The following is a 13650-nucleotide window of genomic DNA, read 5'->3' as shown; positions in this document are numbered from 1 at the left end:
GCAAGTATTTAATAAGACTTACTATATGCTAAATACTGTACTGGATGGTCTGCTAATAATATTTTATGTTATCCTTGTTGCTTCTTTGTGAAATAAGCATCATTCTCTGAACGAGAACACTGAGGCCCAGGGAGACAAGTAATTTGCCAAGGTCATGGGCATCTGATACATGCTGGAGCCAGGATTTGAACCAGGGGTATTTAAATTTGAACCCTATGCTTCACCTCACAACGGACCAGGAGTAGAACTGGCCCTTTAAGGGTCTAGCTGCTGGTTTCAGATCAGACAGTTGGGGACTTTTTTTTCCCAGAATCCCACGTATGGAGTGATGGGAAAACAGAGACTCTTAGAGAAATGTCCTGCTCCTGGCTGCCCTCTCTGAACGCTGTGGTTCCAGCTGGCCACAGAGTTATTTCACTCCTGTTGTGTTGGGAGAAGGAGCCAAGCGCCATCCCCATCTGGCTTCTGGTGCCCTGCCCTGTGTGGCCACTACCTCATCTAGCCCCTGGTGGGAGGGGTGCTCGGGGACCTTGAGCTGAGCTCGTAAACAGGGCCTGGGCCCCGTGAGTCAGAGCGGCCTTGGGGAGCGGTGGATTGTCCTCTCAGGATCGCGTTTCAGTCGGCTGCCAGAGACCAAATGTCACAGCGTTAGGAGGCTGCTTGCAGTGTCGCTGTCTGTGTCTGACCCCCTGGGCTAGCTCGCTCCGCTCCGAAGCCCTGGCTGCGGACCTCAGGGGTCGGAAGAGATGTGGAAGCGCCAACCCATGAGGGCAGCGCTGGGGCTGCCTTGCAAGGAATGACGTGGGGTTTTGGAGTGGGATCGGTGGCCGCGGAGCCTTGGCATCCTAGCTGGGGTCTCTGGACATAGCTTTTTTTTTGTTCCTAGATTGCTCTTTTATGGGTCAGTTCTCCTGGGCTTCTGACCAGCTCCATTTTCTGAGGCTTTGCTGCAGGCCCCAGAAAGCACCGCCCCCAGCCGCAGGTTAGCGCCTTCTCCCCAGGCAGTCCTTGGGCCCCAAACCAGATTACTCGAGGGCACTCTACCCAAACCCTCCCTGGCCTGAAATTATTATTATTTTTTAAAAGATTTTATTTATTTATTTGACACAAAGAGAGACATCACAAGTAGGCAGAGCGGCAGGCAGAGAGAGAGGGGGAAGCAGGCTCCTCGCTGAGCAGAGAGCCCGATGCGGGGCTTGATCCCAGAACCCTGAGATCGTGACCTGAGCCGAAGGCAGAGGCTTAACCCACTGAGCCACCCAGGCGCCCCATGGCCTGAAATTCTTAAAGCGTGTCTACTGCGCGGGTGGGCGGGGGAGGGTCAGGGGGTGTATGGGGAGGTAGGGCTAGTCTTCACTTTCCAGATTGTTATCACATTGGTTCAGCCATCCAGGTCGGTATCCGCCCAAGTGCCCCTAGAGCGCTGCCCTGTCAGCAAAGCATGCGGGAGGCTCCGCTTTAAGGCCCATGGGCCTGTGTGTATGCATGTGCATGTGTGGACGTGTGTGTGCGTGTCCCAGTTTACCTTGATGCTGACCTTTGTTTATTTTTATTTTTATTTTTTTTTGACAGAGATCACAAGTAGATGGAGAGGCAGGCAGAGAGATGAGAGAGAGAGAGAGAGAGAGAGAGAGAGAAGCAGGCTCCCTGCTGAGCAGAGAGCCCCATGCAGGACTCGATCCCAGGACCGAGATCATGACCTGAGCCGAAGGCAGCTTAACCCACTGAGCCACCCAGGCGCCCCCTTTGTTTATTTTTAAAATTAATTAATTAATCGTTTTCCTAATCTTTACCTTTTTTTTTTTTTTTTTACATTTTCATTTATTTAAGTAATCTTGACACAGCTGAGCCAGCTAGGTGCCTCTAATCCACCCGAAGCTGAGCGCCTGCGGAAGCTGTGCTGCCAGGACAGGTCTGGGGGGCTCCGGTGCCCCGGGCTCCGGACTTCATGTGCTGCTGTACTGTGTAGGCAACACTGTCGTGTTTCTCAGCAACCTGGGCTCACGGGGTCTCTCCTTTCTTTCTGTCCAGATGCTGCAGCTGTGACAGAGTCGCGGGGCCTTGTCCATGCTGGGGAGGAGCCTTCATTTTGGGGGTGACCGCCTTCACCTGGGCATGCCTGCAGTACTCTGGGCCCATGGATCTGAAGGAGAAGCACACGGTAGGCCGTGGTCGGTGCCCGGATGGGTGTCGTCTGTGCGTCGCAGTTGGACTCTCTCTACTTATGTTGGCCTGGGAGGTCCTCTTTTGGGGGCTTTAAACCAAAAGTGAGAGAGGGGGTGTGGCTCTGAGGATGGGGGTACAGGACGGTGATCCTCCCGAGAGGGTGCTGTTGTTGGGCTGGGAAGCCCTCGGGGAACTGGGAGCACAGGGCGAAGGGGGGGGTGAGCTCAGCGCTTGGGAGCAGTTGCTGATTTGGGTTGGCTCTGAGCCAGACTTCCCCTTCTTGCCCAGGGGCGTGTAATTTCGTTTGTTTGGTCTTTGCTAGAGCTCTGCCCCAACCTGCTGAGCCGTGTTGAGTACGGTTGGGCACCCTCTCTGTGGTTGGGGACGAGCTCCCCAGTCAGACTCCAAACACAGCTGCGTAACCAGCTGGAGGTGAGCGGCCAGGAGGCCCAGGCACCGGCCAGGTGGGCGCCGTCCTCCCGGCCTGACGCAGGTGCGCCTCCCGGCCTCCAGGTGCGCTGCCCTCCCCGGGCAGTCGATTTGCTGGCAGAGTGTCCTCCTCCTGTGACGAAGACCGTCCCAGGGGAGGTCCTTCCAACGCTTGCCTGGGCTTCTGGCACGGCTTCATGCGGGTCCCTCTGTCTCTGATCGCCTTCCTCCACTCAGTGTCAGAGAAAGGTATCTGAAACGCAGGGCTGACCTTTTGTCGCCTCTGCTTAAAAGTCACCAGTGGCTCGCACCGCCTGCTGAAACCTGGAGTGTGGCCGGCGAAGCTCGCCATCATCCCGCTGCTGCCCTTGGGCCCCACGACCCCATCTCCCCCGCCTTGGCCTTTAGGACATGTGACGCGTCCTTCTGCATGCTTTAGGATTTGGGTCCGCTGTCCACATTTTGGCTCCTACTTTTTCCCGGACGAACTCTTCCTGTTCTTTCCTCACCACGCGCATCGCCTTCTCCTGACAAGCCCTCCTCCCCCTCCAGATGTCCCTCCTTCCTGCGATCACAGTATCTCCACCACTGTGCCTGCCACTCTGTATGGAAATAATCTGCCTGTCCCATCTCGTCCCACTGTCCCCAGCTCCTAGCGCAGAGCCTGGCAGGCAGCACGGGCTCAGTAAATATTTATCAGTCTGAACTTACGGACAGCGATCTTCCTGCCAAAGAGATCTTGGAAGGTCTGGAGTGGGAGCTGTGGGTCCACACGCTGGGTCTCTGGGGTGCCTGGCTTCCTGCTGACTCGCTCAGCCGCAGACTTCCTGTGCCTCTGGACCAGCTGTGGAACAGGCTTGGAGGCCTGAACCTGAAGGAGGCGTGTTCGACCTCCTGTTCACTGATCTGCAGGTGTCCTTCCTGTGAGTGATTGGCACAGAGGGAACCAGCGACCTGGACTTCTCCCCTAGCCTGGGTGTGAGGCTGCCACGTCTCATTGCCAGAGCTGTTCCCTTCCAGGGGGCACCCCCCCACCCCCAGAAGCTTTGCTATTTACTGTGTGATGCAGTGGCCTGCCTGGGTGAGGCTGAATGTCTCAAAAACAGGACAGTGCTGTCCTCTGGTTCCAGCCTTGTTGCTGAAACACCACTTCCTATTGAGTTGGGGAAACCAAGATCTGTGAACCAGCTTCTCTCTCAAGCCTGAGGAAGAACCCTTGGGTGCCCGGGAAGGATAGCTCTCAGCGGTCAGTTTTGCTACAGGATTTTTACTCTCTTCTTGGTTGTTTTGGAGAGATGAGTCCTGAGGTAGACATATCACCGGCTGTATTCACAGAATACGTCCTTGGGGTTGGGGGAGCTCTGGGCCCTGTGGAGGTCGCCCCCATTTGGAGGGGCTTACAGTCCAGCTGAAGAACTAATAGTACAAGCAATTCAGAGATAGAACCGGGGTGTGCCTGGGTGGCTCAGTGGGTTAAAGCCTCTGCCTTTGGCTCAAGTCATGATCTCAGGGTCCTGGGATTGAGCCCCACATCAGGCTCTCTGCTCAGCAGGGAGCCTGCTTCCCTTCCTCTCTCTCTGCCTGCCTCTCCCCCTCCTTGTGATCTCTGTCTGTCAAATAAAATCTTTAAAAATAAATAAATAAATACATAAATACATAAATTTTTTTTTTTTTTTAAATAAAAAAGAGAGATAGATCCAGACAGGGTTTTTACTGGAAGTGGCTTGTGAGCTGTACACATGGGCTTCCCCAGATTACCCCCGTGGCCTCCAACAGTCAAGGCTTCTTGCAGGCGTGGGAATGAAGAGAGCTGGATGGCGGAAGTTGATTGAAAGGGGCCTCTCGGGCCCTGGCTGTAGCCCAGGATCAGCGTGGCTGTCGCTGGTTGCTTTTCTGCCCCCCCTTAGTGACCTCCCAGTCCTCCCGTCTCGCTGTCAGGGCCTCCTCTCCTCAGTCCCCGGTCCCCTGTGGTGGATGTGCTGTAGCAGTGAGCGTCCGGACTTCTGTTTCTTGGGTGCAGTGCCCCCCCTTTGCGCGTGCTGAGGTGGGCAGTGTGGGAACGGGGCAGGATGGGAGTCCTGCAGAACCCCCAGCTTAGACCCTGTGAGCTCTTCTTTCCAGGGCCTGTCACGCAGGAGGGAGAGTTTGCTCAGTGGTGATGCCCACAGAGCAGGGCCTTTGTAGAAAGCTAAGGGGAGGTATGTCCTGGAGCAGGGGCCACGGGGACGCCACTCTCCTTGGCAGTTTGCTAAGGCTGCAGCCCACTGCGTGGCTGACCCCTCCTCCCTGGGGCTCGCACCTCAGGAATACTGCCTGCCCTTACCCTCTGGACTCCTTTCCTTCTGTTCAGATCAGGATTTGGCAGAGGTGGGCTGGGGGGCCAGGGAGCTGTGCTAGAGGAAGGGGAGAGGCTCTCTCCCCTTCCCTGCTGCTGGTGATGGTGGAGATGGTGGAGATGGTGTTGTCGGTGTTGCCTGGGAGACAGAGCCCTAGAGAACCGTGCTCAGGCTCCAACCTGCGCTCTCTCATGACTGGACCTTTTCGGCTTCTTTCTGTCCCATAGGGTTTTGCAGCCCCTTCCTAAGGGTGGCCTGGACATAGGCTGAGAAGTTTCCAGTCTACTCCCAGGGCCACCTGTGTGTCAAATTTGGGCTTCCAGGGTGACACACAGGCTCTCTTGGCTGTTCCTGGAGCCCCAGGTCACTGGGCGGGAGTGGAGGCCCCAGGTCCAGGGGGTCTCCTGTCCCAGAAGCTTTTTGGCAGGTGTGTCTAAGTGTGACCATGCGTGTCTCAGCTGCTGGCTGAGCTCTGCTGTTGGGGGTTCCCCACCCCACCTAGCAACCTGGTGGGAAGGTGTTAGGTCTTAGGTATTGGAATCCTCAGAAGCCCTTCTGCTGGAGTCTTCCACTGGATTCTTCCGCTGGCTTCCGGCCCCTGCTCTGCCTCCTAGAAGTCCCAGCTACAGGCTTCTCAGTTGCCAGTCCTTCCCCCTCCACGCTGGATGTGCTGCTATTAATAACGGGCAAGTCCCCCCCCCTTCCCGCAGCTACAAGTGTGGGAAGAGCTGCTGCTGGCCTGCTTCCATCCTGGGAGCCTCAGAGGGATGTCGGGGCGCTCTCTACCTTGCCCGGACTTGGGGCCGAGGAGGGGTGGTCTAGGGGGAGAGCCCAGGCAGTCCTGGGTACCACGGTTGCCCTTGGGCTCCCCCCCCCCCCCCGCACCACTGGTGCGCACCCGGTGGGCTGCAGGCGCCCCTCCGCTCACCCCTCCGTGGCCTCTGATGAATGGGCCAAGCTCCTGGGCATCTGGCGGCGCAACTGCAAACTTTCTCCCCTCAACCCGGCTCCGCCCTCCCTCCTGCCCGCCTCTCCCTCCCTCCCACGGGCTGTTGCTGCACTGCCTCCTCCTCCCTCCCTAAATCTGCAGCGTGACTGGAAATAGGCTGAATTAATCAGCAGCCTGAAGCTCCCGTCTGCACGGATCCTCTGCGGGCTCGGCGCTGGCTCCTGGCTCCCACGCTCCCCGGCCCCCTCCCCCTTTTTTCCTCTCCCCGCTCGCTCTCCTCTCTGTTCCTGCCTCTTGTCCTCTCTCCTGGAGGGTGGTGTTGGAAGTTCTATAGTTGACTCCTTGTGGCTCAGACTCTACCCCATGCTCTTTAAGCAGACAGAGCTATGGATGCCCCACCAGGGCAAATGCACCAAAGTGAGTATGCTGACTTGGTTTTATATTTTTGTTGCAAACGCCTTGTTCTCTGCTTTGTGTGCAAGGCTTTGGGCTCAGCAGTTGCCACAAGTCTTGAGGATGGGTGCCGAACCGGAGGCAGCTCAGATTACGAGGTTGCTAGGACGGAAGAAGGAGGCTGAGAATGGGAGCCAGGGTGCCCGGGTGTCTAGGGAGATGCCAGTCGGGTTCCCAAGTCACCCAGAGCAGGACTGGAGCCGCGTGTCCCAGTGGGGCATCCTGACGAGTTATGCTGGGACCTGGGTCTCTGTGCACAGGTGATGGGAAGCCCTGGGTCCGGATGTCAGCCCTCCTCGGGGCCAGTCGGTGGGGGGGCTATTTCTGGCTGGACCACATGGGTCTTTGAGATGGGAGCAGCCAGGGCCCCGCTGATTTCCTCTGCAGTTTCAAGAGGAAGAAGATGGGCGGGAGTGCCAAGGTCAGCATGAGCCCAGAAGAGGAAGAGGCTTGAGGCTTTGATTTGCCTGGCTGAAGACAGATTTGTGTCTGGCCAAGCTCAGAAGAGATTTACCGTGGCTACTGCAAGAGACCCAGCTTCAGTGACTTAGGCATTATGTTGGATTCCAGTTTTGGGTCCCTACCCCGTCTGCACTGGCTCAGAAAGCTGGGATGGTGGGGACCTGGTTGAGGGGCCAGCCAGTTCTTTTTATTTATTTATTTATTTTTAATATTTTATTTATTTGCTTGTGAGAAAGAGTGAGCAAGTGAGTGCAGGAGAGCTGGGAGGCAGAGGGAGAGGCAGACTCCCCACTGAGCAGAGAGCCCAGTGCTTGATCCCAGGCTTGATGCCAGGACCCTGGGATCGTGAACTGAGCTGAAGGGAGATGCTTAACCTACTGGGCCACCCAGGCACCCCGGGGCCAGCCAGCTCTAATTAGCTCTCTGCTGTTGTTAAGGCTGAGGGTCACAGTCAGAATTTGTAACTTATCTACCTGAGCCTATGGGACCTGGATTCTGCTCCCAAAATAGGTGAAGTAGGAAGGAAACCGGCGGCCATGGGGACAGAGCCTGTGACAAGTCCTGAAAGGTCTGGGACTCGGGGGTGGGGGCTCTTGGCTCTGGGCCACCTGGGAAACCTGACCAAGGGGGTGCAAGAGACTTGAGGGGCGTTGGCTCTGGAAAGGCTTGGGAGACCGTCCCAGGCACTCAGCGTCAGGCCCCATAGAACTGGTGCCGAGGAGTATGGAGTTCTAACAATTCTCACTGGACAGATCGAGTTCTTGCCCCACCTTTTTGTTTATCTAAATCCCCATGCCCTCCCAGTGTCCCCTTAAAAAAAATTTTTTTAATTAATTTGAGAGAGAGACAGAGAAAGAGAGAGCAGGGGGCGGGGGTGGTGAGAAGCAGAGGGAGAGGGACCAGAAGACTGGACGCTGAGCGCGGAGCCCATCGCGGGGCTTGATCTCACCACCCCGAGGTCATCACCCGAGCTGACATCCAGATTGAACGCTTAACTGACTGAGCCGCCCAGGCACCCCTCTACCCCCACCCCCAGGGTCCCTCTTTGATGATGGAAAAGGGAGGAGAAGCCCAGCTCACGATGGGCATCTGTGGCCGCATGTCCTGCGCCTGGGTTTCCTGGAGCCTCAAGTTACTTTGTTGGGTCCTGCTGAGCCTGAGCATTTAAAACAGGGGGATGGGGGTCACTTTTACCTGCAAAGCACTGGTGTAAGGGGAGAGGCAGGCTCAGGCTTCCCCTCTGGTGTGGAGTCCTGGTTTAGCCATCACTCCTTGCCCCAGGATCATCCTGGGAGGTGTCCGGCCTTGGGGTGGGGTGGGAGATTTTGAACATCTAAGAGGCAGGAACAATCTCTTACTGCCGCTGGGTACTGAGGGCTGAGGCAGTTTTTCTCTCGCTTCTTGGCCCCGTAGGGAAGAAAAGCAGACCTTCAGATGGCACGTGTGCGAGGCAGGTCCTTATCTCTCAAACCAACCCTGTGCATCCTGGCACAGTCTCCCCCTTGGTGCCCAGCCTAATTTGCGTTTTGAGAAAGGCCGGCAGAGCCTGCTTGCCCAGGGGCCTTTTAAAATTTCCTTTGAAAATGCTGAAGTTCCACCAGGTTCCTAGGCTTTGGCTCTCACATCGCAGGGGGCGGGGAAGCACAATGAGAGAAGCAGTGATTTTTACTGGTAACAGGAAATCTGCCGGAGACAGGGTGACGTGTTGCTCTTCCGTGTCACTGAGGGGCCGAGGCCGTTGGAGGAGTGTGGCTGGGGCCCTGCAGAGTGGGCTGGCCCAGAAGGCTGTGTCCTTGCCCCCGGGCCCTACCTGTATGGGCAGGCCCTTTCCTCGGGGCGTGTGATTACAGAGTGGCTACTTTTCTTCTGCTGTGCCATCTTTAATCGCCGGTCTGGAGCTGGTGTTCCTGGCCAGACACAACATGCGTGGGTAGATGCGCACAGTCAGCGGGCGGGCCTCTGCTGGCCCTGCCCCAGGAGCATCTGCCCCCCTTGGGCCCATGCCTCCCACACTTGGACAGCAGCAGTGTGCAGGTGCTAGGAACTGGGGTGCAGAGAGAAAAAGTGGATCCCCTTCTGAGGCGGCGGATGTCAGGACAGCCACGGGGCAAGAGGAGGGGAGCTGCTGATGTCCAAAGTCTATAGGCCCGGTTTGCCGGGGGCGGGGGGGTCACCCTGGTTCCCTGGCTGAGCCTTTGCCTGCCTTCTGAGCAGGGTCCTCATCCCAGACCCAGTGGCTTCCCGCGTGACCTGCGGCTCTTCTGGGATTTATCTGCCCCCCCCCCCGCCCCCGCTCCCCTCTCCCCGCTTTCTCCTGCCCAATCCCCGGCTCCTGTCTCTTTGGCGCGCGCCATCTCTCCACCTCTGCAGGCCAGCCTTTCCCTGCCTCCAGGACATTTTCTCACTGCAGCATTTCTGGAGGCCTGGCCCCGACAAGTCCTTCTTGGGAAGGAGAGAGAGCTCACAAAGTAGAGCCTGGGGGAATGGGGGCAGCAGGGACTGGCAGCACGGGAGGCTGCGTGCGCAGCGGCTGTGCCCGCCAGATCCTCTTCTTTCCTGGATTGGGGGGAACGGGCATCACCCCCTGGACCAGCCCCTTAGACACGAGAAGGCCTCTGGTTCCCTTCTTTCTGCCTCCCTGCCTCCCCTTCCATGTCAGGAGTCAGGGAGGCAGACGTGCAGACCTGACTTACCTGACACTCCTCTGTTGTGGATCACGGCTTCTCAGGAGGGCCTCAGGATCTCTGCCAGAGGGAGGTGGAGGCTCTGGGGTGTTTACCCATGCTGGGGTGTGGGGCCCCTGCCCAGAGGGCCCTATCTTCCTGAGCTGAAATAACCAGTTATCCCCTCTGGGAAGAACCAGCTCTTATCTTCATAATCCCCCAAAGCCAGCATGGAGAGCAGGGATTAGGGGAGATTTAGGCAAGGGATCTGGGAAGCCCTGGGGCCAGGCTCAGTCTGGAGCCCGTTCTCATCCCACAGGCGGAGAAAGCTGTCAGTGGGCCCGTGCGGGAGCTCTGCTCAGGTGCGTCCTACCAGGATGGGTCTGTGGTCACGGGACGCCACCCCAGGGCAGCAGCCCCTTCCAGTCATGGGGATGTGTGTCCTGTATGGAGACAGGCGCAGAGGAGGAAGTCTGGAATGTTGGCCAGTTCAGCCATGGGCTGAACTGGCCAGGGCGTCACCAGGGTTAGCCAACCGTGGTCAGGACTCGGTAGGTAACTCCAGCCCCTTTCTTGGTGCCCCAAGTCTAGGGCTTTTCTCCTCTTGCTCAGGAACCTTTCCTGGTGGGAGCTCTCATCGGAGCTCTTGGGAAAGATCCAGTTATCCACCAGCACTCCTTTCCTGGGGGGGTGCTTTTTATTTCCCAGGACCCCCGACCTGGGGAATCTCTGTATCAGATTCAGTGTGTGCATTGAACTCCCCTTCAGAAGCTTTCATTCAGTAGGTTTGGGTAAGACCTGGACATCCACGTTTTTAGAAGCTCTAGGTATTTTGGCTGCGAACCCCCGGCTGCCAAGCCCTGATTAACCTGTCCCTGGGGTCACTGGAGCTGTGTGTGCGCACTTGTTCTTCCATTCGTCCAGGGAGTGGCCATGAGCCCACTGCTGCGTGCCAGCCAGTCTCGGCAGCTGCTTGGAGGGTTGTGGAGATGGAAGAGTTCAGTACCTGTGTTCAAGGAACTGGCAATCTGGTGGGAAAGCGAGACAAGTCCACCTATAATGATAGTTCTCCACAATGCAGACTGGGAGCCAGTGCCCCGGGTGCACTCGCCCCGTACGTGCAGCCCTTGGCCTTGGGAAAATTTCCCAGAGCGGCTGACGTAGGAGATGAGGCTTGAAGGGGAAGAGAGAGGTGTTTGGGGCCGGGAGCATGTTCCCGGGGAGGGAAACTCATAGAGGTACTTGCACCCGAGCTCGGAGAGCACGGCTTGCTTGGGGACTGGAGGAAATGCAGGAGAGGCTAGAGAAGCTGGTAGATCACAGGTCCTGCTCTGGAGTCTGGGCTCGACTTGAATGATAAACGGGGTCAGTTGAGGCGGTGCACTGCACTGGCTGGATGTTGCAGTTGGCTTGGAAGAGGGCGACCCTGAGGAGTGGGAGGGGGGTGGTGGTCACTGCAGGAGCGGAGCTGTCCAGCTGGGAGGGCCACGCTCCAGGGTTTTGGACGAATCCACTCCGAGGCGCCTGTGAAACAGCAGTGTGGCTGCGGAGTAAACAGGTCAGCATCTGGGCCATGCCTGGAGTTAAACTTCAGGAGCTGTAGCTTGGTGGTGTGGTGGGGGACTCCACGACGGTGGCCGAGGTTGTCCTGGAAACATACATGAATTTGTTAAGATGTCCTCGGGATGGGCTGTGGCGTGGATGGAGGGGAGTCAGTCGGAGAAGGAGAAGACGGGGCGAAGCCTGGGAGTGGGGCTGTCCGTAAGCAGAGGCCAGGCCAGGCTCCTACAGGACAGCGTGGGTGGTCCCCAGTGCCGCCCAGGACCACCCCATCCATGCTCTGTTCTGCTACCCTCGGTGACAGGAGAGGACAGCATTGCAGGTCCTTTCCTGAGGGCAACTATCCCTTGTCGAGTCCTTTCTGATGCCAGAGTGTCACAGTATGGTCCCTTCTGTGAAATGGTGGAAACAGTATTTGGTGGTTTTTTTCTTAATGTTTTTAACTCCTTATTAGTTCCTCCTTCCCACTTTAAAAAAACAAAAACAAAAACAACACCATTTTTCGGCTCCTGAAATGCCCAGATGGCAGCAGAGGTCGGTGGGGAGGTGAGAGGGGCAAGAGCAGTGCGTGGGGCTGGGAGATGCCGATGGCCTTGGCAGGTGGGTTAGGAGTCACTGAGTAGAGTAAGTCTGTTTCTGTTTTTAACTTGGCCTTGAGGAGTGGGGGGCTTTTAAGGTGGTGGAGATGTGAGCAAACACCCTGAGAGCTGCGGGGTGGGGGGTGGCGGGTGGAGGAAGCAGAGGGAGGATGGGGGGGGAGGGAAGACAAAGAAAGATCCCTGCCTCTGGCCTGCGATGGAGGCCTCCCTGGGCAGTGCCCTGGGCCTCGCAGGGATGCTGACTGCTGCCTGCTTCCCTCCAGGGCGAGCCACCCTTGGCCCTGGGCCTGTCTACCCGGAAGGCCCTCAGCATCCTGAAGGAGCAGCTGGAGGCAGTGCTGGAGGGACATGTGAAAGGGCGGAAGAAATGTCTCACGTGGCAGGTGAAGCCTCTTCACGGGGAAGCCAGAGCCCGGCTGGGATGGCAGAGGGGCGTGGGGGGCCCAGGCTCGGCCCGGGAGCCCACCTCACGCCGGGCGGTGTGACCCGACCGGAGCCGCGCTAAAAATCAGAAGGTGGCCAGGGCTGCGTCCCCGAGTGCTGTCCTGATTACCTGCTGCGCAGCTGAGACCAAAGCCAGAAGACCAAGGCAGCCTCAGGCCAGGGCAGGCGGGGGTGGGAGGAAGGCGGCGGATCTAGCAGCTCGGTCCCCGGGCCCCTCACTCCCCGCCGCCCCTCCTCAGGAGCTGTGGAGAAGCAGTTTCCTGCACCACGGGAACCGCTGCTCCTGCTTCCACTGGCCCGGAGCCTCGCTCATGCTGCTGGCCGTGCTGCTGCTGCTGGGCTGCCACGGGGGCCAGCCGGCTGGCAGGTAACCGCGCCCCCGCCTCGCCCCCAGGGAGCACTGAGCCACCCCTCCTGCCTCCCACCTGGACACCCACGCCCAGCCCCGCCAGCACCATGCCCTGCACACAGTCACAGTCTGGGTCGTTAGGAATCCTCTGTCCCCCGGTAGGCTGCTGTCAGCAACCCACCCTCCCGCTGCCCCGAAAGGAGACCCTCTTTGCAAAAGGGACTGGGGTTGGCTGGGTGGGGAAGCCCCTCTCCCTGCTAGTACCCCCCTCTTCCCGCCAGCCATGGGGTGGAGCTGGTGAATGCCTCGGCACTATTCCTCTTGCTGCTTCTCAACCTTGTCCTCATTGGGCGGCAAGATCGGCTGAAGCGTCGGGAGGTAGAGCGTAGGCTCCGAGGGATCATTGATCAAATCCAAGGTGAGGCCGAGGCTCAGGCATGCTGGTTGGGAACGGATGCCCTGTGAAGTGTGGGCCCCGCGCTCTTCTCCTGAGGCCTCCCGGGGAGCCCAGCACAGCGGTGTTGCCTGTGGCCAGCATTCTGGGGGCTCTTGGCATCAGGAGAATTGGGAGGCTGCCCTGCCCTCTTTTGAGCAGGACAGCGAGAGGCACGGACAGCTAGGCGTGTGGCCTGAACACGGCACGTGGGGAGGCCGATGGTGGCCCCGTCGGCTCGCAGGCTTGCTAATGATGGGAGACTTAACGGGGAGGCCCCTCTTTTGGCAGGAGGACAGTTGAGGTTTTCTCTTCCAAGTCTGCCTTGTCTGGCGGTACTGGGCCAGGGCATGTAGTAAGATGGGCCAGGGAAGTCTAAGAGCTGCAGGAGGCAGGGTTGGGGGCCCAGAACCGGGAGCCCAAAATGGAGCAGCCCTGTTCCTAAAGAAGGGAGTTGCTCAGTCCGGTTTCTGCTCGTTCTTTCGTTCAGGTAGCGTTTGCTAAGCCCCAGCTAGAGACAGTAATTCCTGCTTTCCAAGGGCCTGTGGTCTTATAAGAGAAACACCTAGTGTCAGAGACATTTCTCGAACGCAACCAGGCAGCAGATGTTTAAATGCTAAGTGAGAGGGGGTTGCTTCATTCTGAAATGATCGGTTGGTTGCAGCCTCGTGCCAGGTGTGGGAAGGACAGCAGTGACGGAGGAACATGGGCCCTGCTCTCTGAGAGCTCGGTCTCTTGCTCAGGAACCATCAGTGGCTCCTTCTTGCTTATCAGAGCTGCCCAGAACCTCTGGGCCAGGCTCCAGCC

The 13650-nt window shown here is 58.0% G+C and overlaps 1 protein-coding gene across 6 annotated transcripts in view; it reads left to right on the top strand.

The window, feature by feature from the left end:
* The first annotated feature begins 2039 nt into the window (after positions 1–2039).
* TMEM94 (transmembrane protein 94) overlaps positions 2040–13650 on the top strand; it is a 24003-nt gene continuing 12392 nt past the window's right edge. For 2 of the 6 annotated variants that reach the window (XM_059149767.1, XM_059149766.1), the window contains exons 1-4: positions 2040–2161; positions 11881–12000; positions 12301–12428; positions 12692–12828. In XM_059149767.1, the coding sequence (XP_059005750.1) occupies positions 2138–2161; positions 11881–12000; positions 12301–12428; positions 12692–12828 (409 nt within the window). In that variant the 5' untranslated portion in view covers positions 2040–2137. Of the gene's footprint in view, positions 2162–6031; positions 6298–11880; positions 12001–12300; positions 12429–12691; positions 12829–13650 lie in introns of those variants that run through there. The other 4 variants (XM_059149765.1, XM_059149763.1, XM_059149764.1 and 1 more) reach the window with 2 other exon arrangements.

Source organism: Mustela lutreola, chromosome 15, assembly GCF_030435805.1.
Source record: "Mustela lutreola isolate mMusLut2 chromosome 15, mMusLut2.pri, whole genome shotgun sequence".
Classification (NCBI taxonomy): Eukaryota; Metazoa; Chordata; class Mammalia; order Carnivora; family Mustelidae; genus Mustela; species Mustela lutreola.
This window is presented reverse-complemented; position numbering and strand designations above follow the sequence as displayed.